The 24,014-nt window shown below is 47.4% G+C and overlaps 2 protein-coding genes across 2 annotated transcripts; one reads left to right on the top strand and one right to left on the bottom strand.

Annotated features, from left to right (window-relative positions):
- Nucleotides 1-6,070: 6,070 nt before the first annotated feature.
- Nucleotides 6,071-8,665, bottom strand: CCDC87 (coiled-coil domain containing 87). The gene has a single exon (XM_006861064.1). It carries the CDS (start codon nucleotides 8,663-8,665, stop codon nucleotides 6,071-6,073), a length of 2,595 nt encoding a protein of 864 aa, XP_006861126.1.
- Nucleotides 8,666-8,887: 222 nt separating this feature from the next.
- Nucleotides 8,888-23,137, top strand: CCS (copper chaperone for superoxide dismutase). Its single transcript, XM_006860876.1, has 8 exons — nucleotides 8,888-8,937; nucleotides 9,333-9,405; nucleotides 14,286-14,423; nucleotides 14,621-14,798; nucleotides 15,342-15,402; nucleotides 22,635-22,712; nucleotides 22,784-22,887; nucleotides 22,982-23,137. The coding sequence occupies exons 1-8, from the start codon at nucleotides 8,899-8,901 to the stop codon at nucleotides 23,133-23,135; spliced, it is 825 nt and encodes a 274-aa protein (XP_006860938.1). The 5' UTR covers nucleotides 8,888-8,898; the 3' UTR covers nucleotides 23,136-23,137.
- The last annotated feature ends 877 nt before the right edge of the window (nucleotides 23,138-24,014 follow it).

Genomic DNA, 24,014 nt, shown 5'->3' with positions numbered 1-24,014 from the left:
AATTTTCAATGGATGTTTACAGCTGTTTCTCTTCATTTTGAGTTGTGCCCCATCAGCAAATGAAGGTCCCGTGGGCTTTTCTCCCATGGGCTTTACTCTATATGCGTCATCACGGTCAAGTCTACTTTAAGGAGACAGCTCTTCCCCAGTTGCATTTTGAGTGCCTTTCAAGCTGAGGGGCTTATTTTCCGGCACTATATCTGACATTGTTTCTCTGTTATTTATAAGGTTTTCAGTGACTAAATATTCGGAAGTAGTTTGTAGACCTCAATAAAAGCAAAATGTCACACAGGGAGTACAGTGTGTTCTCATGGTGTTGTTAAGTGCCACTGAAAAATATATACATATGTACTCAACTATAGATGAGCACATATGTGTATATTTATTATTTCTATGCATATATTTAAAACTACACCTATGGGAACATGGCATCCTGGTATGGTGCTATAGGAGGCATACTTTTGAATAATAGTGGTATTAACTGGGCTTCCACCAGTTAATAGTGGTATTAACTGGATTGCTAAGTGGTGTTAATTGGATTAATACCAGTTAATAGTGGTATTAACTGGATTGCTAACCACAAAGTTATATAGTATTCAATATAGTATTATAATACTATATAATAGTATAATACTATTATATAGTATTATAATACTACATAGTATTCAATTTTGTGCACTTATGTTTTATTTAACTAGTCCCTTCCTATTGGACACTTATATACAAAACTAATGCTTTAAAAACATCCTTAGTCATTTGCTTAGCACGTGCAGCAATATAGTTTAGAATTTCCAATGGTGGAGCAGTTATGTACTTGTATATGCAAAAAACTTGTGTGAATTATATTCAAATAATTGATGGGGTCTTGGTATGGTCCTGGAGGATAAGTGGCGCTGGACTGCTAGCAGCAAGATTGGTGTTGAAACCCAGCAGCAGCTCCGTTATAGGGTCAGACACCATTACAGGGTTGCTATGAGTTGGAACTCAACAGCACTTAACAACAACAAGAACAATTGGTGGAAGGTAGAACTTGTAAGGGATGACTTTGGATATCTGGCTGATGAGATTTATAGACAAGATTTTAAAAGGTCCATGTGGTAGTTCCTTGTTGCTTATAGTGAAGTGCAAGAAAAAGGGAATGGACTTCAAAATGAAATGTGTAAAATGAAAACAGAATTGAAAAGATTTGGGAAATTTGGTTGTACAGACTAAGGCTGTGGTTACACAATCCTTTGTTAAAGCAGAATGAAACACTGCCCAATCCTGAGCCAACCTCACTATTGTTGCCATGCTTAAGCCCATTGATGCTGCCTCTTGGCCAATTCCTCTCGTTGGGGGTCTTCCTCTTTTTCTCTGACCCTCCACCTTACCAAACATGATATTCTTCTCCAGAAACTGGTTCCTCCTGACAATATGTCCCAAGCATGAGAGATGAAGTTTGGCCATCCTGGCCTCCAAGGAGCACTCTGGCTGCACTTCTTCCAACACAGATCTGTTGGTTCTTCTGGCAGACCAAGTTCTTCTGGCACTTTCAATATTCTCCTCCAACACCATAACTCAAAGGCATCAGTTCTTCTACAGTCTTCCTTATTCACTGCCCAGCTTTTGCATGCATATGAGGTTATTGAAAATACCATGGTTTGGGTCAGGCGCACCTTAGTCCTCAAGCTGACATCTTTGCTCTTCAACTCTTTAAAAAGGTCATGTGCAGCAGATTTGCCAAATGTAACATGTCCTTTAATATCCTGACTGCTGCTTCCATGAGTGTTAATAGTTGATCCAAGAAGAATGAAGTCCTTGACAACTTCAATCTTTTCTCTGTTGATAAGAATGTTGTTTATTGGTCCAGTGTCTTATTGGTCCAGTGGATCTAACTAAGTACCATAGCAGAAAACTCATCAGCTTAGACTGAAGGGGAGAAAGAACAGAAGATAAGAAAGCTGACTGCCTCTTGGGAATCTATAGGCAGGAAACAAGTCAAAGGAGTTACATTTGTTGTTCTCCAAGAAAAGTAAAGGATCATGAGCAATTTGGAGATCAGCAGAACTACTGAAAGGAGAAAGATGAGGCTTTCTGCTCCCGCAAAGATTTACAGCCTTGGAAACCCAGGGTCCAGGGCACATCACCACCACCACCACTGAAAGAAGCACAAGAAGCAGAGCATTCTTGGTTCATGGGGGAGGAGGGTGGGGCAGAGGGAGATGGTGGTGGGCAGAGGTGTGTCAGCAGTCTCCTGGATCGCAAAGAGTGGAGCCGCTGACTCTAGGTTTCAAGACTTCAGATATTCACTAGCTCAGTTGCAGTGTGTGGGACTGTTGTTCACAAGTGACAGGGGATGGGGCCGCTGCCAAAGGTGAGAAGGTAGTGTGGCCATGTCCAAAAGAATGACGCCTGACCAGGTGAAAGGGGTTGAGGATCACCATTCAGATAGACTAGGAGAATGTTGTTGTTGTTCAGTACCGTAGAGTCTGTTCCAACTCATAGTGACCCTGGAACAGGGTTACCAAGGAGCGGCTAGTGAGTGTGAACCACCAATCTTGCAGTTCAAACCGACCTTGCAGTCCAGTGCTTATCCTATAGCACCACACCAGGACTCCAGAGTGTGAGAATGGGGCTGCCTAAAACTGAGGATCATTACTTTATGACAGTGAGTTCATTCTTTTTAAAACTGAGAGATCTGAGTTGCCATCCCAGAGAGTCTGGAAAACAAAGCTGAAGTCCAGGACTGATGGGCCTCCACCCAGAATTCAGAGGGCATGACCACCACCCAGAATCTGGAGGGCAAAGTTATTGCCCAATGGTTTCAAAGAAGAGAGGATTCTTTTCAAATCTTGAGAGCTATTGTAAATTACCCTGCTGAGTTTTGGACTTGTTGGGTGCCTGCTATCCCTTCTTTCTCTCTAATTTCTCTCATTTGTAATGTAAACACCAGTGCTTGTTCCATCATTAGACTTTAAAAACAGATACCTTGTAGGATAGATTTCACAGGTTCACATATGAAGAGGAATTTTGTCCTGGGATGGAATGCAACTAAAGGTATACCCATATTTGATTTAGATGTCTCAGAATATGAGATTTTGGACTTGGAGATGATTTAAGATTTGGGGGACATTGTGATGGGGGTGAAATGTAATTTGCATGTGGGCAGGACATGAATTTGGGGGGATCAAAGGTAGAATGTAATGAATTGTGTCCTACAAAAATATATGCTATAGTAACCATAGCAATGAAATGATATATGATAGGATGAATGTAAAGCTACTGTTCTCCCGTGTAAACTATCACATAATTCACAATAAAACATTAAACAAAAAAACTGTAAATCCTAATCCCTAAATCTGTGGTTGTAGTCCATTTGGGAATGGATTGGCTTTGTTATGTTACTGAGACAGGAGTAGTATATTGTTAAATGCCATCGTCAGTTCCCACTCTTAGCAACCCTGTATAGGGTTTCCAAAGAGTGGCTGGTGAGTTTGAATCAGTGAGTTTGAATCGCCCACCTTGGGGTTCAAACCATCCAGCACATTAACCCACAGCGCCACACCAGGAATAGTAAGGTGGTTGTTGGTGGTTATGTGCTGTGGAGTTGGTTTTGTCTCAAAGAGACCCTGTAAATCTCTACGGAAGTAGAAAGTTTCATCTTTCTCCCATGGAACCACTGGTAGTTTTGAACTGCTGATTGTGAGATTAGCAGCCCAACTCGTAACCATAACCAATATGCTACCTGAGCTCCTAAAGAGTAGTATGTTGTTGTTGTTGTTGTTGTTATGTGCCGTGGAGTCGGGTCCGACTCATAGCGACCCTGCACAGGGTTTCCGAGGTTGTAAATCTTTACGGGAGCAGAAAGCCTCATCTTTCTCCCGCAGAACAGCTGGTAGTTTCGAACTGCTGACCGTGAGATTAGCATCCTGATTCTGTAACCACTATACTACCATTGGGGTCTTAAATCAATGTCTTCTGAGATATGAAAGAGATTAAACAAGCAAGAGGAGAAGCAGACCTGGGAGAAGATTGATGTCAAGCCACATGGAGCTCTAAGGAAGCAAGAAACAACATATGGATGGATCTTTGCTCAGAGCCAATGGAGAGAGAAAACCTTACCCTAAAGCTGGCGCTCTGAGTTTGGACTGTTAGCCTTAATCTTCTCAACTGAGAAATGTTTGTCAAGACCTCCCACTTATGACATTTTTGTTACAGTACAACTAAATACTTAAGACAACCTCCTTAAGCCTTTGCTCAAATCTCACCTTCCCAGTGAAGCCTATTCCGAGTACTGATTAAAAGTACAGCCTCTGCCCCTGGTTCCTTCTTACCCCTACTCTTGCTTTTTTCCCCACAATTCTTATCATTTTCTATAATTCGCTTATTCAGTGTGCTTTAGTACCATGCTTATGTAAACTCTAAACCAGGTAGGGATCTTTGTTTTGTTCACAGATATATACTAACCATCTAACATCTGTTGTTGAGTACTGTTGAGTTAATTTCTGACTCGTAGTGATTCTGTATAGGGTTTCTGAGGCTATAAATACAGGAGCAGAAAGCCTCATCTTTCTCCCATGGAGTGGCTGGTGGGTTTGAACTGTCAACTTTGTGTTTAGCAGTCCCATGCTTATTCTACAGTGCCACCAGATTTCCATATCTAATACCTAATTGTTGTTAAAGTGCCGTCATGTCGGTGCCAACTCATAGAGATTCTGTATAGGGTTTCCAAGGAGCAGCTGATGAGTTTGAACCACTGACCTTGTGGTCTTGTGGTTCAAACCGACTTTGTGGTCCAGTGCTTTATCCCATAGCGCTACACCAGAATTCCAACAAAAATCTGCTGTATCGGGGAATGAATAGAAAGATACACACATACAAAACGGTTAATAGTTGTAATGCCTAGAAAGGAAAACTAAGATATTGGAAGCAGGGATGGGAAGTACACACCCCTGTGCATGTTGTACCATGTGTTTATATTAACTGGTAAAATTGCAATAAAACATTTTAGCATGTGAGATGTGCCTGTTGGTTTCCAGCACCCTGAGACCAGAAGAATTAGAGGGTGCCTGGTTTCTATTTTCAACTGCTTGGAAAGGAAATCACATTAGAAGGTCCTGGAGTGGAAGAAAATGTGGAACAAAACTTATAATTATAAAACAGACCAGGCTTACTGGTCAGATGGAGGCTGGTGGAACCCCCACATTATAACCTTTGGTCACCCTTTAGGTCTGTAACTCGCCCCTGTGGCTCACTTTTCAGCCAAGCCATAAGATAGGTATATAAAGGGGACAATACTAGTGAGGTACACACACTATAGAAAGGTCAACCATTCAGATCAAAAGGGTAGCATTTACCTAAGGTCAAAATTCAGAAGGATTAGGAAAGTATGAGAGATGGAAACAAGAAACAGGGATAAGTGATGTTACACTGAGGGGTTGCAATTATTGAGATGAAGCAAACTGTATGATTGGTTGAACGTTAAAATCATGATCTGCTCTGTAAACCTTCACTCAATTCACAATAAAAAGTTAAAAAAACAAAACAAAACCAAACAATAGCATTTGTGAACTGGAGGGTCTGGAAATGGAAGTAACAACCTGGACCCAACCTTTTCATCTGACACACGATGGTCCCAGTGCAGAGAAGTTAGGTAACTTGCTCAAAGTCGTAGCCAGATTTAAACTTACATCTACTGACTCCAGAGTCCCCTCTTTTAATCACTATGGCCAGAGAGCTTTTGGATTTGAGGCTCTAATCAGCCAATTTAATGCTGTGTGATAGGAATGCTAAGTTGTATTGTCCCAAACTTGACATCCATTTGACATGCCATCACAATGAATTCCAAAAGATAGCCTGTTTTTTGGTATATAAGATTGGGGCTATATTGTGCATGACTTGATATAACTGGGGATATTGGGACCCAGGAATTTCTTATAAGGACTTCACTGTCAAATGGAAGCACAATGGTTTTGAACCCTGTACTTTCAGGTGCAGACACCCATAATTCTCCTTCAAAAGCAGACAAGAGGTACAGATGAGCTGCTAGGAATCGGGGAGTGGCAGAGGGAAGTGAGGGCACTTGGACAGGTCAAAGGGTAATGGGAGTGTTTCCAGGAGCTACTAAATGCAGGCTGCTGAACTTCCCAGACTGGGCTGTCTGGGAATGGAAGGCTCTCTGGGCTCGAACCAGGTGGCCGACCCTCCTACGCTGCTGCAGCCAGTAGAGCATCTCTACTTTGTCATGCTTCATCTTGTCCAGGTAGCGTCGCCCCTTAAAGGTCACTGGCTCATCAAAGATTGACTCGATTTCCCCCAGGAGACAAGCCAAGGAGGCCTCTACTTGGTTGAGCTTCCTCTGCAGACGGTTGCGGATTTGATTTTCCTCCAGCAGGCAACACGGGCTCCTGTCAGGCTTCTGGAAGAAGCGATTGGGATTGGAGGCTTGCCGCTCAAACCACTCCAGTTTCCCCAGCAGTATCTCCCGCAGCTGAATGGGCTGCAGGGCCTGCTCCCAGGCGCTCAGGAGAGCAGGTAGCTGCCTCAGACGGGCATTGGAGCTGTACTTGATGACCATGTCCAGTCGGTCCTTGTAAGGGACCTCAAGCATGGACCACAGCCGCTCCATACGATTCTGTAGGCTTGGGATCTTGTGGCATTCCCCCAGGAAGTTAAGCTCCGTAGTTCCCAGCCCATGCTGCAGCACGACGTTGCAATTCCACTCATCCGGCACAAAGTCCCAGGGCTCTTCCTCTTCTAGTAAGGGGGGAGGGTGCCGAAGCTCCAGGACCTCCTTGACAGGGGCCACCGGTTCCACAGGAACCGCCTCCTCATACATTTGGAATATGACATGGAGGAAATCGGTTTCCTGGGTGGTGAGGTATTTGAAATAGTCCTCCTCGGACAGGTTGGTTTTCCACCATGAGGCTTTGGTGGACCGCTGGTCCCAACTTTTCTTCACGTGGAGGGATGTGAGAGAAGACGCCTTGTTAGGGTTGAATGGTAACGTGCTGGCTCCCTGGCTAGAAGGATTCGCCAGCTCAGGGTTTATGATGTGACGCAGTTTTTCTTGACGGAGGAGGGCTGAGGACAGGAAGGCTGACCAGTCTGTATCAGCTACAGGCTCTATCAGGGGGCCCTGGTCAAAACGGAAGTGGCTCTTAGAGACACAGCTCATCAATTCCTTGTAGATCTCCCTGCTGCTACTGCCAACGGAGTGTTTGCAATCCATCTCTTCCATAAGTTTGGGCTCCAGTTCACCCGATAGGTGGTTGTACAGTACTCCAGCCCCCTCAACATAGAAGGAGTCCACAAAGTTCCTATCTGAGATTCGTACGGCAGCTGTCTCTACCACAAGCTGATTCCTTAGCTTCAGAGTTACGGTCACTGGCTGTGGGTGATGTGGAGAGGTCTCAGGGGGGTGGTGGTCCTGCTGATGAAAGGTTTCTTCCTCCTCCAGAGCCTTCAACATCCTCTGAAGCTCCCTCAGGCGATGCCCTGCAGTTGGATGGCGGGTCAGGGCCCCTAGGAGTGGGGGCAGGTCTGAGTCCAGTGATAGATAGTGAGGCCACTCCAATTTGAGTTTCTTCATCATCGTCTTCAGATCCTCAGCCACAGCGTCCCCTGCCAGCTCTGGCTTGCTCTCGGCAACTAGGACCAGTGGAGTTAAGGTACGAGGGGGGAGCGGGAGAAGGCCCAACTCATCTGCTAGCTTCCAGCCCTCTCGTAGACTGGGCATGGACTGGCTTCTTGGGAGCTGGGAGTGGCTGGGAAACTGGGTGGTGGGGGCGGTCTGGCTGGTGGGGGCCACCGTGCTGCTGGGAAGTGGCTCAATCTGTGAGGGAACCTGGTTCAAGTTTGTCTTCTTTAACGGGGAGGGTGGCCAGAGGAGAGTCTTCTTCTTCTTCAACTGGGGAATGGCTGTCAATTCTTTCAGCGGATCCGCTCCTGGCTCACCGAGGAACTCTGAAGGGCGGCTGAGGTGGATGAGGTAGTTCAGGTTGATGCTGGAGCATGGCACTTGGGCGAAGCCGATGCTGTGAGGCCAAGGGATAGGGCAGAGCTTAAAAGCCCGCATGGAGCTAAGGTGACTCGTCTTCACACGATTGTGGGCTCCATCTACTTTCAGAAGGGTTCGAAAGTCGGCGAGCAGGCTACGGTAGACGTCGGGGCCGGTGAGGAAGAGCGCGCAGTCTTTGGCGAGGCTGGCTGCCAAGCGGATGATGGTGGCTGGCTCGGTGAAGACCCCTGTGGGGGCCGACAGAGTCACCAGCAGGTGCAGGTAGCGTAAGAAGAGCTGTTCACTGCTTAGTAGCACGTGCGCCTCAAGCCGCTCCCGCAGCTTCTGGTTGTCTTGGTGGCTCAGACTAGGCTCGGCCGGAGGCTCCTGCCAGCTGCACTTCAGCTCGTTCAGGATGACCTCGGTGAGGCGGAGCCGGCCCTCGGGAAGTACCTGAGCTGCCAACCCGCTACGAGCCAGCCGCTCCGTTACCAGGCGGCACAGGGACTCCACCGTCAGCCGAGTGCTGGGCAAGGCCTGCAGCATCTGGACTTTCTGCAGGCGGTCCTTTTCTGCGGGGGTCACCCTGCGGGGGAAGAGGGACAGCGGCTGCAGCAACCGGTGGTAAAAGCTCTGAAGCGCGGTCTCCAGCTTTCGAGAATTCATCTTGGCGTCCGCGGAGGTCATCATCTGGCAGCCGGGAGGCTTGATCGTTACTAAGGCAACCGGAGGCGGAGCCGTCAGAGCGCGTGTGCGCTACCCACTGTGCGCCGCTCGGTGGACGTCAGGGGGGCAAGGCCTCGCGTACGCACGCACTAGGGGGCGGAGCGAAGGGTGGTTTCCGCGGAGTCGCTTCCCAGAGGCTGTGTTCACGGTTTGCGCTTTAAGACCTGTCCTGTGGCCGGTGACTAGGGTCCAGGATGGCGTCGGGTTCAGGGGACAGCGGGACCGCCTGCACGGTGAGATTCTCGGCCTCGTGTGGGAGTCTCGGCCTCTGGGGTAATCGTTAACTTGCCTGGAACCGGGAGTGATCTTGGGGCACGAACAGGGGCGGTTACCTAATAAGCAAGGTAAGCACAGGCCTACTTGTGCTTACTAATTTGTAGTGAACAGTTTCACATGGGTTTTGGTGAAAAATATGTGAAACTGTTCACTACAGATTTGCCAAAGGTAGCAGGACCCCAGACAGGGGAACTGGGGCGTGGGAACCCCCGTCCTGCTGCCCTGGAATGAGCATGAAGAGGAGTCACGTGGGTCATGACCCCCAGGACTTCGGGTGGCCATAGGAGAGGTGAAACAGGGTCAGGCAAACTCTGTCCCCAGCTCTCATCGACCCGTCCCTGCTGCCCCGTAGCTGGAGTTCGCTGTGCAAATGACGTGTCAGAGCTGCGTGGATGCGGTTCGCAAGTCCCTGCAGGGGGTGGCAGGTAAGAACACCATTACATTTTCTGTGGACAGCTGTCCCAAGGCCTCTAGGAAGGGCTAGACAGATTTCTTGCGCCAATTCAACTCCCATTTTACAGATGGCACAAACTGAGACCCAGAGAGAGGAAGAAAGGAATGTTCTCAGAGTCACACAGCTACCCAGAGGCGGAGCCTACAGTCAAGGCCTCACCTCTGTACCTGCTGAATGATTGGGTAACTGTTTACACTGCTTGCCCTAGTGTCCTAAACCTTAGGTCTAGGGTGACCATAGTCCTTCCTACAGAGGGAGATCTCTGAGAAGCAGTTCTTTCTTGGGAAACATCAATATCTTGACAAAGCAAACAGTGCCCCTGATTGTATACCATTGTAGGTGGCTCCTGGTTCCCCAAAGTTAGCTGGTCACAAGGTTACCTCAGGCTGGGAATGGGCTTCATGTGTACTGGCTCATCTAGTCATTCAGCAGACACCTAGCCCTGCTGTAGACCAGACCCTGGGGACTTTAGAAAGCTTGTTTCCAGACGTATCCAGCACAACCCCTTGTCTTCCAATAAAGATGAGCACGCAAGCACATTCACAGAATGCATCATAGAAGAGCAGCTTGAGGAGGGAGGGAAATGAGATGGGCTGGGAGGTTGACACGGTGGTGACGCTGGACAGCAGTATGTCTTAGTGGTTAGAGGCATGAGCTCTGGATTCAGATTCCCTCTTTGCTCCTTCACAGTGCTGTAACTCATGCACATTTCTTTTTGTGCGTCTGTACCTTCACCTTTTAGATAGGGATGCTCATACAACCTATCCTGGAGGACTTGTGGAGAGAAAATTAGTGAAGACATTTAGAAAAGTCTTTGGCATTCAAGAGCCCAAGAAATCTTAGGTATAATGAGAGGAGGGGTGTCTTGTTTCCTATTGCTGTTATTACTAAAATACCACAAGTGGGTCTATAACAAACAAATTTATTTTCTCAGTTTGTTGTTGTTATGTGCCGTGGAGTCAGTTCCGACTCATAGCAACCCTATGCAGGGTTTCCGAGGCTGTAAATCTTTAGGGAGCAGAACGCCTCCTCTTTCTCCTGTGAAACAGCTGGTAGTTTCGAACTGCTGACCTTGAGGTTCACAGCCCAATTTGTAACCACTGCGCTACCAGAGCTCCTTTTAGAAGTCCAAATTCAGAGTGCCAACTCGGGGCTCGGGGGGAAGAGCCTTTTCAGCTTATTGCCTGGTTCCTTGGAGATATCCATGGGGTTTGCTATCAGTTTCTCCCATTTCTGCTTTCCTAATCTCCTTTCATGGACTCCTGGTGTGGCTCTGCGGATCAGCCACAAGCCTCAGAAACCTTATACAGGGTCTCTATGAATCAGAACCAACTCAGTGGCACTTAACAAAAACAACAATCTCCTTTCATATTTTGTAAGAGATTGACTCAAAACACACCCTATATTAATCCTGCTTCCTTAACAAAAACAACCTATTCTCCAATGGTATTATAACCATAGGCACAGAGGTGAGGAATTACAATACATATTTTGGCAGGGGGCGGGGCACTATTCAATCCATTACAAAGGGCTTAAGTGGGTGATCTGGTTGGGGCAGGCATAGGAGACAGACTGAAGCTGGGTTTGCCTAGACTATGTTTTGAGATATTGAAGGTAGAGTATGACGAAGATTGACCCATTCCACTGATATGTGAAGTGTTCTGACGAGTTTTCCCAGGATATAAGGCCCTCTACTTCCTGTGCATGGGGTCGCTATGAGTCGGTTCCAACTCGATGGCACCTGACAACAACAACAACTTCCTGTCAAGTTGTCTGGTTGAAAGAGCTGACTGCTAGACAGTACACAAGGCAGTTTTCCAGCCTCAGCAGGCTTCTCAGGCACCAGATAAAGACTGCGACTGTGTGTTATCTGGTCTGAATAGCTAGAACAGCTTGGCTTTCTCTTGGGCTGGGCAGGAAGTCTTCAGTTTCCCAGAATGCACAGAGAGTGAGCAAGGGTGGCCCTGTAGGAGGCCTGAGGCCTTGGGGGTAAATGGGAGCAGCTTCAGCCCCAGGCTCAGCTTCTGGATTTCTCTGGGGCTTGTGCTCAGCCACACTCACTTCACCAGCTGCTCCTGAGCTGGGGAGCCAACCTTCTTGGTCAGGCTCAGGTCAAGAGTTCTGGAGGTACGTTGCAAGGAGCTTCCGACCTTTCCACTTGGGGGGCAGAGAATTAGCTCACATGTCCCCAGATCACATAAGAACTTCCTTTATGGATTCCTTGCTGCCTCTGTTGCCCCCCACCCCAATCTCTTTCCTGTATAAAAGCCAGACTAGTTTTTAAAATGATTCCTTAGGTAATGTTCTGGGAGGACAGAGAGGGGGGTCCCAGTCCAGCCTGGGGCAGCTTCTCACGGGCACTAGAGTGTTCAGGTGAAAAGCTCAGGCTTAGGTGCCAGTTCACAACTTAACTGCCGTGTGACTCTGAGCAGCTGCCTTAAATCTCTCTGTGCTTCAGTTTTCTTTTCTATAAAGTGGGGATAATACTACTCAGCTCCCAGGGTTCCTCTGAGTTTCAAATCAGTCAGTACAGGTACAGTTTTAGAAGAGGGCCTGGCCCATAGTGCTCCATGCTCTCTACCTCTTGTGATGGTGGTCAAAGTCTCTCCCACTCCCTCCTGGGTTTTTGTTGTTGTTGTTGTTGTTGTTACAGTTTTTTTGAGATATAGTTCCCATATCATACAATTACGGAGTCCTGGTGTGGCGCTGTGCGTTAATGCGCCAGACTGCAAAACCGTTTGAATTGCAAGGTTGGCAGTTCAGGCTCACCAGTTGCTCCTCAGAAACCCTATACAAGGTCGCTATGGGTTGGAACCAACTTGACAGCACTTCACAACAACAACAACCATACAATTCACCCATATTCACAGAGTTGTGCAAGTGTTGTTTGTTAAATGCTGATGAGTTGGTTCCAACTCATGGTGACCCTATATAGGGTTTCCAAGGCTTTAAATCTTCCAGGAAGCAGAAAGCCTCAACTTTCCCATGGAGCAGCCGGCAGGCTTGAACCTCAGACCTTGTGGTTCACAGTCCAGTGCTTATCATATGGGAACCCTTTGGCCTTAAGCCATCATCCCATCCCAAACACTCATAACCATCACTTCCAAGCTTATCCATGTCATAGCATGCATCCAAACTTCATTTCTATTTATGGATGAAATCATAGTCCATTGTATCCCCTAGTAGCATAAACAGTTAAATATTTGACTGCCAACCCAAAGGTTGGTGGTTCGAACCTACCCAGCAGCTTTGTGGGAGAAATACTTAGTGATCTACATTGTTGTTGTTGTTGTTAAGTACCGTGGAGTCGGTTCTGACTCATAGTGACCCTGCACAGGGTTTCCGAGACTGTAAATCTTTTCGGGAGTAGAAAGCCTCATCTTTCTCCTGCGGAACAGCTGGTAGTTTCAAACTACCGGCCTTGAGGTTTGCAGCCCAATTCGTAACCACTACGCTACCAATGATCTACATACATAAGGATTATAGCCTAGAAAACCGTGTTGGGCAGTTCTATTCTGTCAGATGGCTCTCTGTGAGTTGGAAATGACTCAGTGCCACCCCCAAAACAACACAATATGTTTAAATACATTTCGTTTATACATTTGGATAGTTTTTGCCTTTTGGCTATTCTGAATAATGCTGCTTCAAAAGTTATTGAACACTAACAGCCCCTCTCCAAAAAATGAGTGTGGTTACATATGTATGTATGTATGTATACATATGTGCGTATGGGTAATAATATATGCATACATAGATGTACCAGTATGAGTATGCATGCGTTATCTGAGTTCGAAGGCTTTGGACTGTAGACTGTAGCTTCAGACTGTGGGACAACTTGATCAATTGGCATAATATAGTTCCTCAAGCTGTGTTTTACCTCCTTGTTTGGTGAGTCATGTTTGGGGTCTTCAAAGCTTGTGAGCAGCCATCTAAAGACAACTATTGATCTTTTCTCATCTGGAGCAAAGAGAAAGAAAGAAACCGAAGACTCCAAGAAGAAATTAGTCTCTAGGCCTAGTAGCCTACCTGAGCTATGGCCTCATCCATCCTGAGACCAGAAGAACTAGATGGTGCCCGGTTACCACTAACCGCCGTTCTGATCCTGGCTGCAATAATAGATGGGTGCTGAAAGAATGGGAGGAAAAAGTGGAACAGAACTCAAATTTGAAAAAATCTAGATTCATTGGACCAATGAAACTAGGGACTCCCAGCGAGACAATTGTCCTGAGATACCCTTTCAACCTTGAGCCAAAGCTATCACCTGCTGTTACCTTAAAGTGAAATAGCAGAGTGGCTCATAAAGATTATAAGCTGGGAGAAGTGCATTTCTTTGGAAAAATCGTCTGTGTAAGACTGAATGGTTAACAGCCACTCCAAAGCAAAGATGAGAAGGTCAGGGCGCAGAGAAACAAGATCACCGGAAATGAACAGCCAAACTGGATTTCATGAGAATGTTGGCACATTGTGAAAAATGTAACCAATGCTACTGTACAATTTGTGTAGAAATTTCTTAAATGGAGACCTTGTTTTCTGTGTGAGCTCTCACCAAAAACACATTAAAATATTATTTAAAAACAAAAAGTTATGAACAATGCTTGGCACATGGTATAGATTCACAACGGTCCTGAGAGTGAAGTGGTGTTACCCCCACTTTATATGTAAAGAAACAGACTCTCTAAGATGTTAAGGGTCTTACTCAAGGCTACCCCGCCAGAAGGTGTGTAAGTCATCACCTGTTTCCTGCCATGGAAAGATTGGTGGAGGTGGGCTCTGTGGTCTGTTTCTTCCTTCCTTGCTCCCAGCATAGGACTGCCCAGCCCCGCTGCTGCCCACTGTTCTCTCTCCTCCCAGGTGTCCAGGGCGTGGAGGTGCAGTTGGAGAACCAGATGGTCTTGGTGGAGACCACCCTGCCCAGCCTGAAGGTGCAGGCCCTCCTGGAGGGCACAGGGCGGCAGGCTGTACTCAAGGGCATGGGCAGTGGTGTATTACGTGAGTGACCACTGAGGCCTTGGCCTTGGCCAGTCGGGGAGGGTGGTGGTCTGGATCTGGGGCTAATGTGTCCATAAATACAAATCTTGGGCTCTGGGCTGGAGTGGCTCTGGGGAAGACATGAAGGTTTTATGCAGGACAATGAAGGGTTGGGCTGGGTGAGCGAGTGAACCACCTGGGGGTCTGATGCCTTGCAGAGAATCTGGAAGCAGCAGTGGCCATTCTGGGAGGGCTTGGCCCCGTGCAGGGAGTGGTGCGCTTTCTGCAGCTGACCTCTGAGCGCTGTCTCATTGAGGGGACCATTGACGGCCTGGAACCTGGTCCCCATGGCCTCCACGTCCATCAGTTCGGAGATCTGACCAGCAATTGTGCCAGGTAAGTGATCAGGAATGTTCCTTAGAGCATCATCATTCTATGAGTCCGGAACCTGCTGTGCTCGCACGTTTCCACACTTGGTTCTGACCAGTGCGTGTGTACCACATATACATGCCCCATCTACCGACAAGGAAACTAAGATGTAAAATGCTTAGATGACTTGGCAAAGGCCCCAGAGCATATAATAGAGTTGGGATTTGAACACAAAATCTGAAGCTCTTGTTTCTAACCAACCACTGTATTGCCACGGAGATGGAATGCCTAGAAATGGGGAGGGGAGGTTCTTGTATCATGGTGTTTGTCATGTTGCATTGTTGACTTGTCTTTCATCCCTTGGACAGAATCTGGTTGAGGATAGAAACCATTTCTGATTCTTCTCAGTGTCCCCTTCCCAAAGCCCAGCACAGAGCAGACCTGTTTGTTAGATAGATGAGTGGATGGATGGGTAGATGAATATGAAAGAAACCTACTTCAGGCTGTAAATAAGCTCGGCTGGCTTGGGAGTTGCTGTTTCCCTGCCCACCTGGTACCTTCTTTTCTTAGCTGTGGGGACCACTTTAACCCTGATGGAGCATCTCACGGAGGCCCCCAGGACACTGAACGGGTAAGTGTTGGCCTGAACTGGGCTTGGGCCAAAAAGAGCTCCAAGGCCCCAAGGGCAGGCAACTCTTGGGGCTTTAGTTGGTGCTTCTTCTTTGGCCCTTTTTCAAATTCAGCTTAGAACCATTTGTTGACAATTCCTGTGATCCAGCCCTAGAGATACAACAGAGCCCACTGCTTGTCCCCCAGGAGACCACCAAGACTACCAGGGTGGCAGTGTTCAGGTACCTTTATAGGAGGGTGAAGAGGCCCTGGGAACCCAGAGCAAAGCCCTGCCCCTACCTGAGGGACAGAGAAATGGGAGAGACCTTGTTGAGAAGGTGTGGAAGTTACAGGTTTTGGCTAAACTCCAAAGTTCGTCTCTGAGGCTCTAATCCTGGGCTTGGCATTTCATTTCTCACCAAAGAATTTGGTTAGTCTTTAGAGTGCCCTGTTCTGCTTCAGTGATTCTCGCCTTAGCTGAGAACTTCTTACTCTCTTGCTGTTTTTGAATGCCCTCAAGTCGGTTCCAATTCTTAGAGACCATGCACAGGATAGTTAGTTGTGTCTGTCAATCTTTGCTGAAGCAGAAAGCCTCATCTTTCTCCTGTGGAGTTTCTCCTACAGGCCGCCTAGTTACTCAATATTTTGATTTAAGTTGACTTCTTAGTTATTTTATCTTTGTGTTTATTTTTGATCTTATCCTGGAAAGTTCTGTTTTGTTTTGTTTTTCCTTTAACACATTCCAAAGGAGAAAGGAGTGTCATGAAGCTCCAGGCCCCCATCATTCAACTATAATGGTCAGACCCTTGCCCCTTGACCATTACTTGGAAACAAATTAAGACATCATTTCATGTAATTAGGTACATTTGTTTTTTGAAATAAACTTGGTATTACTACAGAAAAGGGAAAGCCAGAACTTCTAACTATGTTGTTATTCTTAAGTGCCGTGGAGTCAGTTCTGACTCACAGAGACCCTGTATGGTGTTTCCAAGGCTTTTAAATTTTTGAGAGAGCGTAAAGCCTCGAACCTCAGATCTTGTGGTTCACAGTCCAGTGCTTATAGGAAGACAATTGCGCAATCAATCAATGAATCCCTGGTGTCGCAGTGGTTAGACACTCGGCGACTAACTGAATGGTGAGCGATCTGAACGCACTGCCCTCTGCGGGAGAGAGACGTGACAGTCAGCTTCTATAAAGATGGCAGTTTTGGAGACCCTGTGAGGCAGGTCTGCTTTTTCCACTACGATTGCTGTGAGTTGGAATCGACTTGAAGACAATGGGTATTTAAGGTCCTTCATAAAGAGCCTTGGTGGTGCAATGGGTAAGCACTCTGCTGCTAACGGAATGGTTGTAGATTTGAGCCCACTCAGCAGCTCTACAGGAAAAAGACCCCGTGTGAGCCGCTTCCATAATGTTTGCTATTGTTGTTGTTGTTGTTAAGTGCCTTGGAGTCGTTTCCAACTCATACAGATCCTGTGTGAGGGTTTCCAAGGAGCAACGGGCGAGTTTGAACCGCCGACCTTGCAGTTCAAACCAGCTTTGCAGTCCTGTGCATTATCCCACAGTGCTGTGTTGTTGTTGTTGTCGTTAAGTGCCATTGAGTCCGTTCAGACCCATAGTGACCCTGAACAGGGTTTCTGAGGCTGTAAATCTTTGTTGTTGTTATGTGCTGCGGAGTCGGTTCTGACTCACAGCGACACTGCAAAGAGTTTCTGAGGCTGTAAATCTTTACGGGAGCAGAAAGCCTCATCTTTCTCCCTCGGAGGGGCTGGTGGTTTCGAACTGCTGACCTTGCGGTTTGCAGCCCAATTTGTAACCACTACGCTACCAGAGCTCCTTTTCTAGCAAACCAGATGGAGCAGCTCTACGCTTTGTCACATGGGTGCACTGAGTCGGAATCCACTCAACCCAGTAACAACGACGCCTTCCATGGTACAATTAATGTGACAGTGGGCTCAGACATCCCAGCATTTCAACGGTTGTGAGGCTCGTGCAGGGCTGGGCAGTGTTTTGCTCTGTGAGACATGGTAAGTTGCTACCAGTTGGAGCGGACGACAGTGCTGTGTCTGACTCGCACTCAGAGATAGTATCAAGGCAGGTTTTTCCTAGTCTCAGGAAACGGGTCTCCTTACATTCTCCCAGTTCTCAGAGTCTAAGCAAATCTAGTTCAGGGTGCGTCTCGTCCACCGTCCAGCAACCAGGTTGCTCCTGTAAAGCCTTCCTTTCATAATACCTGAGATTTCTGTGGTGCTGCGGGTTAATGTGCTGGTCTGCAAAGTCGGTTTGAACCTCAAGTTCAAGCTCACCAGTTGCTCCTCGGAAACTCTATACAGAGTTGCTATGGGTCGGAACCAACTCAACAGCACTTAAAAACAACAACTTGACATGCCAGAGATTTTTCTAAATGGCTTTCTGTGTCTTCACTGACTTTCTCTCCACAATAATCCTCAGCGATATGTTCTATGAGCATCCCTGTCTAAAAGTTGAAGAAGCAGAGGCACAAAAAGTCCCTTTTATGGGACACAGTGCTATGAAATGACAAAGAGGAAACCGGAAGGGCTCTAACCTTAGGACACACTGCTGTCCCACAACGTCTAGTGTCCCCACTATGTCCACCTCCCAGCCCATCTCTTTATATTCCCTCCCCACACTACTCTTCTGTGAAGCTTTCTGTGAATGTGGAGGCAATGCTTGAGTGTTCATTTTTACCTGTTGTTGTTGTCTTTACCTGAGGGCTTGCTAAAGCCCCTGGGGCCTGGACCACAAGCAGGCCTGGATACCTGCTGAATGACTGATGAGCAGGCATGCAGGAAGCCCATTCCCAGCTTAGTGCCACCTACTGACCTGCTTGTTTTCATATTGCATCTCAATGAAAGTTTGCCACAGAACCAATGAAACCATGAAGTATGTGTTTTCAGTCCTCCCATAGTCTTAATTCACATTACTGAGTTTTTGGACATTTGAACCGATGTTTCTAGTCACCCTCTCTGGACAATGGAGAGGCGTTTCTGTGGTGCCCACTTGGCTGCAAATCAAACTACTCCAGCATTTATGGGCTTAAAGCAACCAATGATTACCACGTCACAGGTTCTGTGGGTCTAGAACCTGGGCCCAGCTTGGCTGTTGGCCTCTGATTCAGTGTCTTTCAGTCTGAACGCTGCAATCAAAGTGCCATCTGGGCTACAGTCATCTCAGGCCCCCCCCCACCCCCCGCAGGAGAGAATGTATCTTGGCTGGCCTTGTTTCTCACTGGCTGTTGGCCAAAGGCATTAGTCCTCTGCCTCGTAGGCCTCTCCCCAGGGCAGTTCACCAAGGCTTCTGTGAGCTACTACAGAAGTTTAGGATTGAAGCCACACTCTTTGTGTAAGCAAATGTTGGTACTGATGCTAAATCAAGCCCACAGGCAAAGGGAAGGGTTACATAGGGTGTGAATATGGACAGAGGAGCCCTGGGGCACAGTAGTTAAGCTCTTGGCTACTAACCAAAAGGTCAGCAGTTCCAACCCACCAGCCAGTCCGTTGGAGAAATCTAACAGTTGACTTCTGTAAAGGCTTTTGTTAGGTACTGCCATGTTGGTTCTCACAGACGAGTCATGTAGAACTCATGTACAGAACAAAACCCTGCCCGGCCCTGCACCATCCTCACAATTGTTACTATATTTGAGTCCATTCCTGCAGCCACTGTGTCACTTCATGTCATTAAGGTCTTTTCTACCGACTCTCCACTTTACCAAGCATGATGGTCTTCTCTAAGGACTGACTGGTCTTTGCTGATAGTATGTTCAAAGTACGATGAGACAAACCTTCTTCTTAGGAACATGTGAGCTGTACGTCTTCCAAGATCAATTTGTTGATTCTTCTGGTTGTTGTTGTTGTTAAGTGCTGTTGAGTCAATTCTGACTCATAGTGACCCTGTATAGGGTTTCTGAGGAGTGACTGGCAGGTTTAAACCATTGACCTTCTGGTTGGCAGTCCAGTGCTTATCCTGTAGCGCCACATCAGGACAATCAATGGTGTATTCAATATTCTTCACCAACATCATAAATTAATTCTTTGGTCTTCCTTCTTCATTGTCCAGCTTTGACATACGTTTGGGGTGAATGAAAATTGGGAACACTATGAGATTCTCACACTCTGACCAGTAGGGTCACTGTAGTCAGAATTTACTTAGCAGCTTGGGTTTGGTTTTGGTCTAGAATACGGTGAGGAGGAAGTGGAAGTCATAGAGACTCTACCTCAGTGAGCTCAGAAGATGAGCAGGTGAAGTGGGTGTGGATGAAATGGCTGAGCGCTAGAGGCCTGAGACAGTCAGGAGGGGGCACTAGGAGGTCTCCTGTGAATTGATGATGACCTGGCGGGCAGCAGGCCTCCTTTGTGACCTTGGCCTTCACCCTGCACCCACCCCTCTTGGAGCAGGAAGGAGTCAGCCACTGTACTGTGCCCCAGTCCTCAGTATAAACCCACCCCAAACCCACTGGTGTTGAGTTGATTCCAACTCATAGTGACCCTGCATGTTACAGTAGACCTGCTTCCTAGGGTTTCCGAGACTAGATCTTTCTGGAAGCAGACAGTTTCATTTTTCTCCCAAGGAATGGCTGGCGGGATTGAACCACCAACCTTGTGGTTAGCAACCCACTGTTTAACTCACTATGCCATCAGGGTGCCTAAGTCCTTGATTGAACGTGTAGGTGAGCGTACATGGCTGCCGTGATGACTAGCAGGTTCCTTTGGAATGGCAGTGTCTGGTTTTGCCCAGGTGGAAATGATTGCATTGTGGGGCTTTGCATCTGGACTTGGTTGCCCCTTGCCTGTTTCCTAGGTGGTTTTAAAGCTTTCTTTCCAGTTCTCCCCTCCCCACTCCCAGGCCTTCCCCTTCATATACGGTAGTAGAGATGCCCCTCCTGAAACCCTCTGTGGCATCATGGTGCCCTCGTCAGGACCCACCCCTGGCCCATCTATCTACATGACTCTATGATGGGGAGGACTCGAAGACCTGTGGCTCCTACCCTTGCTGCTGGGTTATCTCCCAGCCATCCTACCAGGCTCCCTCAGCCCAGCCCTGGAAACCTGGAAATACTCATCAAGACTCTGGATCACCTCCCCACCTTGGTCTTTCGGCCATTGAAGCCCCTGACACAGGGCGTTCTGAAATGCCCCAAGTGCAAGAGGAAGTGAAAGACAAGATCAAGTAGCATTTCTTGCTGCTCACCAGCCCCGACACGGACCTGCTTTGTGGCTTAGCAGGCACATCGGCTCTGGAGCTTGCATCTGCCCAAATTGTCAGGCTGGGGACAATTTATTATCACAGACATGGGTCTCTGTGGTTCACCAGCAAGGTCTCTCACCAAAAATACCCCAAAAAACCATACTAACTCCTGCACCTGTAACTAGTTGCTTCTACATCTTCTCCCCAACATGTGGTGAGTGTGGTCCTTGAGGCAGTGATTATTTATCCTGCCCCAACCCCACCAGTGCCTTGTTGCAGTCATTGTGCTCTACGGACATGGTTCCAACTCACAGCAACCCTAGAGGACAGAGTGGGACTGCCCCATAGGACTTCCTAGGCTGTAAGCTTTATGGGGAGTCCTGTGGGGGCAGTGTAGGATAAGCACTGGACTGCTAACCACAAGGTCGATAGTTCAAACTCACCAGTCACTCTTCAGAAACCCTATACAGGGTCATTATAAGTCAGAACCTACTCAACGACACTTAACAACAACAACAGCGGTCTTTATGGAGTAAGGGGCCCTGGTGGCACAGTGGTGAAGCACTCACCTGCTAATCACAAGGTCTGTGGTTCAAATTGACCAGCTACTCTGAGGGAGTATGTGGCAGTCTACTTTAGTAAATATTACAGGCTTGCTTGAAACCATAGTCTTGGGAGACACCATAGTTAATTGGTATAACAGAATCCACAAAGACAATGTTCTATCATCCTACTTTGGTGAGTGACAACTGGGAACTTAAGATCTCATGAGCTGCCATTGAAGATAATAACTGTTGGTCTCTCCCTGTCCGGAGGAGAGAAGAGGATAAAAATTGAAGTTGCTTAGAAACAATTAGTCCAGTTGAACTAATGATCTACATGAATATTGGTCTGTATGCCCCTGAGACCAGTAGAACTAGATGGGGCCCAGTTACCACTACCAACTGCTCTGAAAGGAATGACATTAGGAGGTCTTGGGGAGTGTGGGAGAAAAATGAGGAGCAAAACTCAAAATCATAAAGACCAGGGTTACTAGTCAGATAGAGACTAGTGGAACCCTGACCCTTTGGTCATCCTCCAGGTCTCAGTTTTCAGCCAAGCAATAGACAGGAGGACCACTAGCACTAATGAGGGATGCACACCATAGAAGGGTCAACCATTGAAGATCAAAGGATGGAGGTGGGGTAGGCAATGAGGAAGTGGACTAGGTGATGTTGGCAATGAAGGGACTTTAATCATTGAGATGAAACCAAGTGTGTGATTTGGTGGATATAAAACTGATGATCTGCTCTTCTGCTCTGTAAACTGTCACTCAATTTACACTAAAAAGTTAAAAAAAGATTACAGCCTTGGAAACCTTCTGGGGCAGTTCCATAGGGTCAGTGTGAGCTCCGATGGTGGTGGCTTAATCTTTACAGGAACAGATTTCCAGGTCTTGGCTCCCTCAGGTTTGAACAACCAACCTTTTGGTTAGCAGCCAAGTATTTAACCACTGTGCTACCAAGGTGCCCTGCCCCAGTGCCTGACAGTGTTCATATAGGAGATGCTCAGTGGGTGTGTGCTAATGTTTTATATGTACTTCAGTGGGGAAGGTAGACAGAGCCAGCTTCCGGGGCAGGACAGGCCTTTTGCCCCTTGTTCTCTGCTCTTTGTGCCTTGAGGCCAGGAGTCGGGGAGATAATGCTAGTTGTCTGTGATAGTCTGGGAAGCCAACCTTGACCAACTTAAGCCCAAGAGAATGTACTGGTTGGTTTACAAGGGCTCACAGCTAACAGGAGGCTGGAGAGCTGGCTTAGAGAGAAGCAGGAATAGGCTGGGAAGACGGCCAAGCAACAGCCTCATTGGAGGAACAGCCTAGTCCTTGTTCAGCTTCCATCATTCTGCCTGGGAAAGGAGGGTCCAGTCTGCCTTGAGTACTGGACCACCCCTTGATCCTACCAGGCAATGCCCCTCAGGAGACTGGTACTTTCTGAAAGGGGACTCACTATGGGAAACTCGGAGAAAGCAGCCATGTCCCACCTTACCCTGCCCCACGGGGTCACATTTCAGCATCGTGGAGACCTTGGAAATGTCCATGCGGATGCTGATGGCCGTGCAGTCTTTAGGATGGAGGATGAGAAGCTGAAGGTATGGTGGGGAAGAAGGTGGGGGTCCTTGCTACCAGCCCACCTGTCTAAGGCATTGCGTTCCATTCAAAGGTGTGGGACGTGATTGGACGTAGCCTGGTGATTGATGAGGGAGAGGATGACCTGGGCCAAGGTAGCCACCCCTTATCCAAGGTTACTGGGAACTCAGGCGAGAGGTGAGTCATGCGCCCCAGCAGAAAGCTACCTGGACACGCTTAAGAGCCCTGAGGGACCCAGATGAGCCACCTCTGACCACATGTTCTCCTGCAGGTTGGCCTGTGGCATCATTGCACGCTCTGCTGGCCTGTTCCAGAACCCTAAGCAGATCTGTTCCTGCGATGGTCTCACCATCTGGGAAGAGCGGGGTCGGCCCATCGCTGGCAAGGGCCGAAAGGAGCCAGCCCAGCCCCCTGCTCACCTCTGAGCCTGTGTACTCTGCCCTTCTCAGCTGAGCAGCCGCCGCCATTTCCAGAAGGAACCCAGGGAAGACTCACTTGCCCAGCCCTGGGAAAATTGGATATGGGTGGGTAGGGTGGCTGGAACATTCCTTTGGAAAATTAAATCTTTATTTTCCTATGGGACTTTATGTTTTGACTCTGTTGCCGTGTCCGCTAATGGGTATGGTGAACAGAGTGTCTACTTTTGCCTGCCACATCTAAGTCCTACCCTATCTCTGAAGCCAAACAAACTTGATTCAAGTCCTCTTTGATTCCAGCAAGCAAGCTTGTATAATATGCATATCACCGGTGGTTAATGAGTCTTCCTCCCATCCTGAAGCTTCCTCATGCAGTAATTCACCTTCTCAGGTTATTTGCTTAGCATACAGACTAAATAAACATGGTGGAAGAATACAACTCTGATTTTAAAAATTCAATATCCCCTTGTTTGGTTTGAACAAACTGCCTCTTGGTCTGTTTACAGGTTCCTCATGAGCACAATTAAGTGTTCTGGAATTCTTTGCAATGTTATCCATTGTTAACTCCACACAATTAAAAGACTTTGCATAGTCAATAAAGCACAAGTAAACATCTTTCAGATACTCTCTGCTTTCAGTCAAGTTCCATCTGACTTCAGCATCCTTCATTCCACATCCTCTTCTGAGTCTTGCTTGAATTTTTGGCAGTTCACTGTACATGTAGTACTTTTTTTTTAATGTTTTATTGTGAATTATGTGATAGTTTACATGGGAGAACATTAGCTTTACATTCATCCTTTGTTGTTGTTGTCAGGTGCCATCGAGTCGGAACCGACTCATAGCGACCCCATGCACAGCAGAACGAAACAATGTCCGATCCTGGGCCAA

The sequence above is a fragment of the Chrysochloris asiatica genome, unplaced genomic scaffold, assembly GCF_000296735.1.
Source record: "Chrysochloris asiatica unplaced genomic scaffold, ChrAsi1.0 scaffold00040, whole genome shotgun sequence".
NCBI lineage: Eukaryota > Metazoa > Chordata > Mammalia > Afrosoricida > Chrysochloridae > Chrysochloris > Chrysochloris asiatica.
This window is presented reverse-complemented; position numbering and strand designations above follow the sequence as displayed.

Coding starts and splice junctions, on each gene's coding strand:
- CCS (XM_006860876.1), top strand. CDS start 8,899: ATGGCGTCGGGTTCAGGGGACAGCGGGACCGCCTGCACG. Junction 14,799..15,341: donor CTGACCAGCAATTGTGCCAG/GTAAGTGATCAG, acceptor TTCTTTTCTTAG/CTGTGGGGACCACTTTAACC. Junction 22,713..22,783: donor TGGAGGATGAGAAGCTGAAG/GTATGGTGGGGA, acceptor TTCCATTCAAAG/GTGTGGGACGTGATTGGACG.
- CCDC87 (XM_006861064.1), bottom strand. CDS start 8,665: ATGACCTCCGCGGACGCCAAGATGAATTCTCGAAAGCTGGAGACCGCG.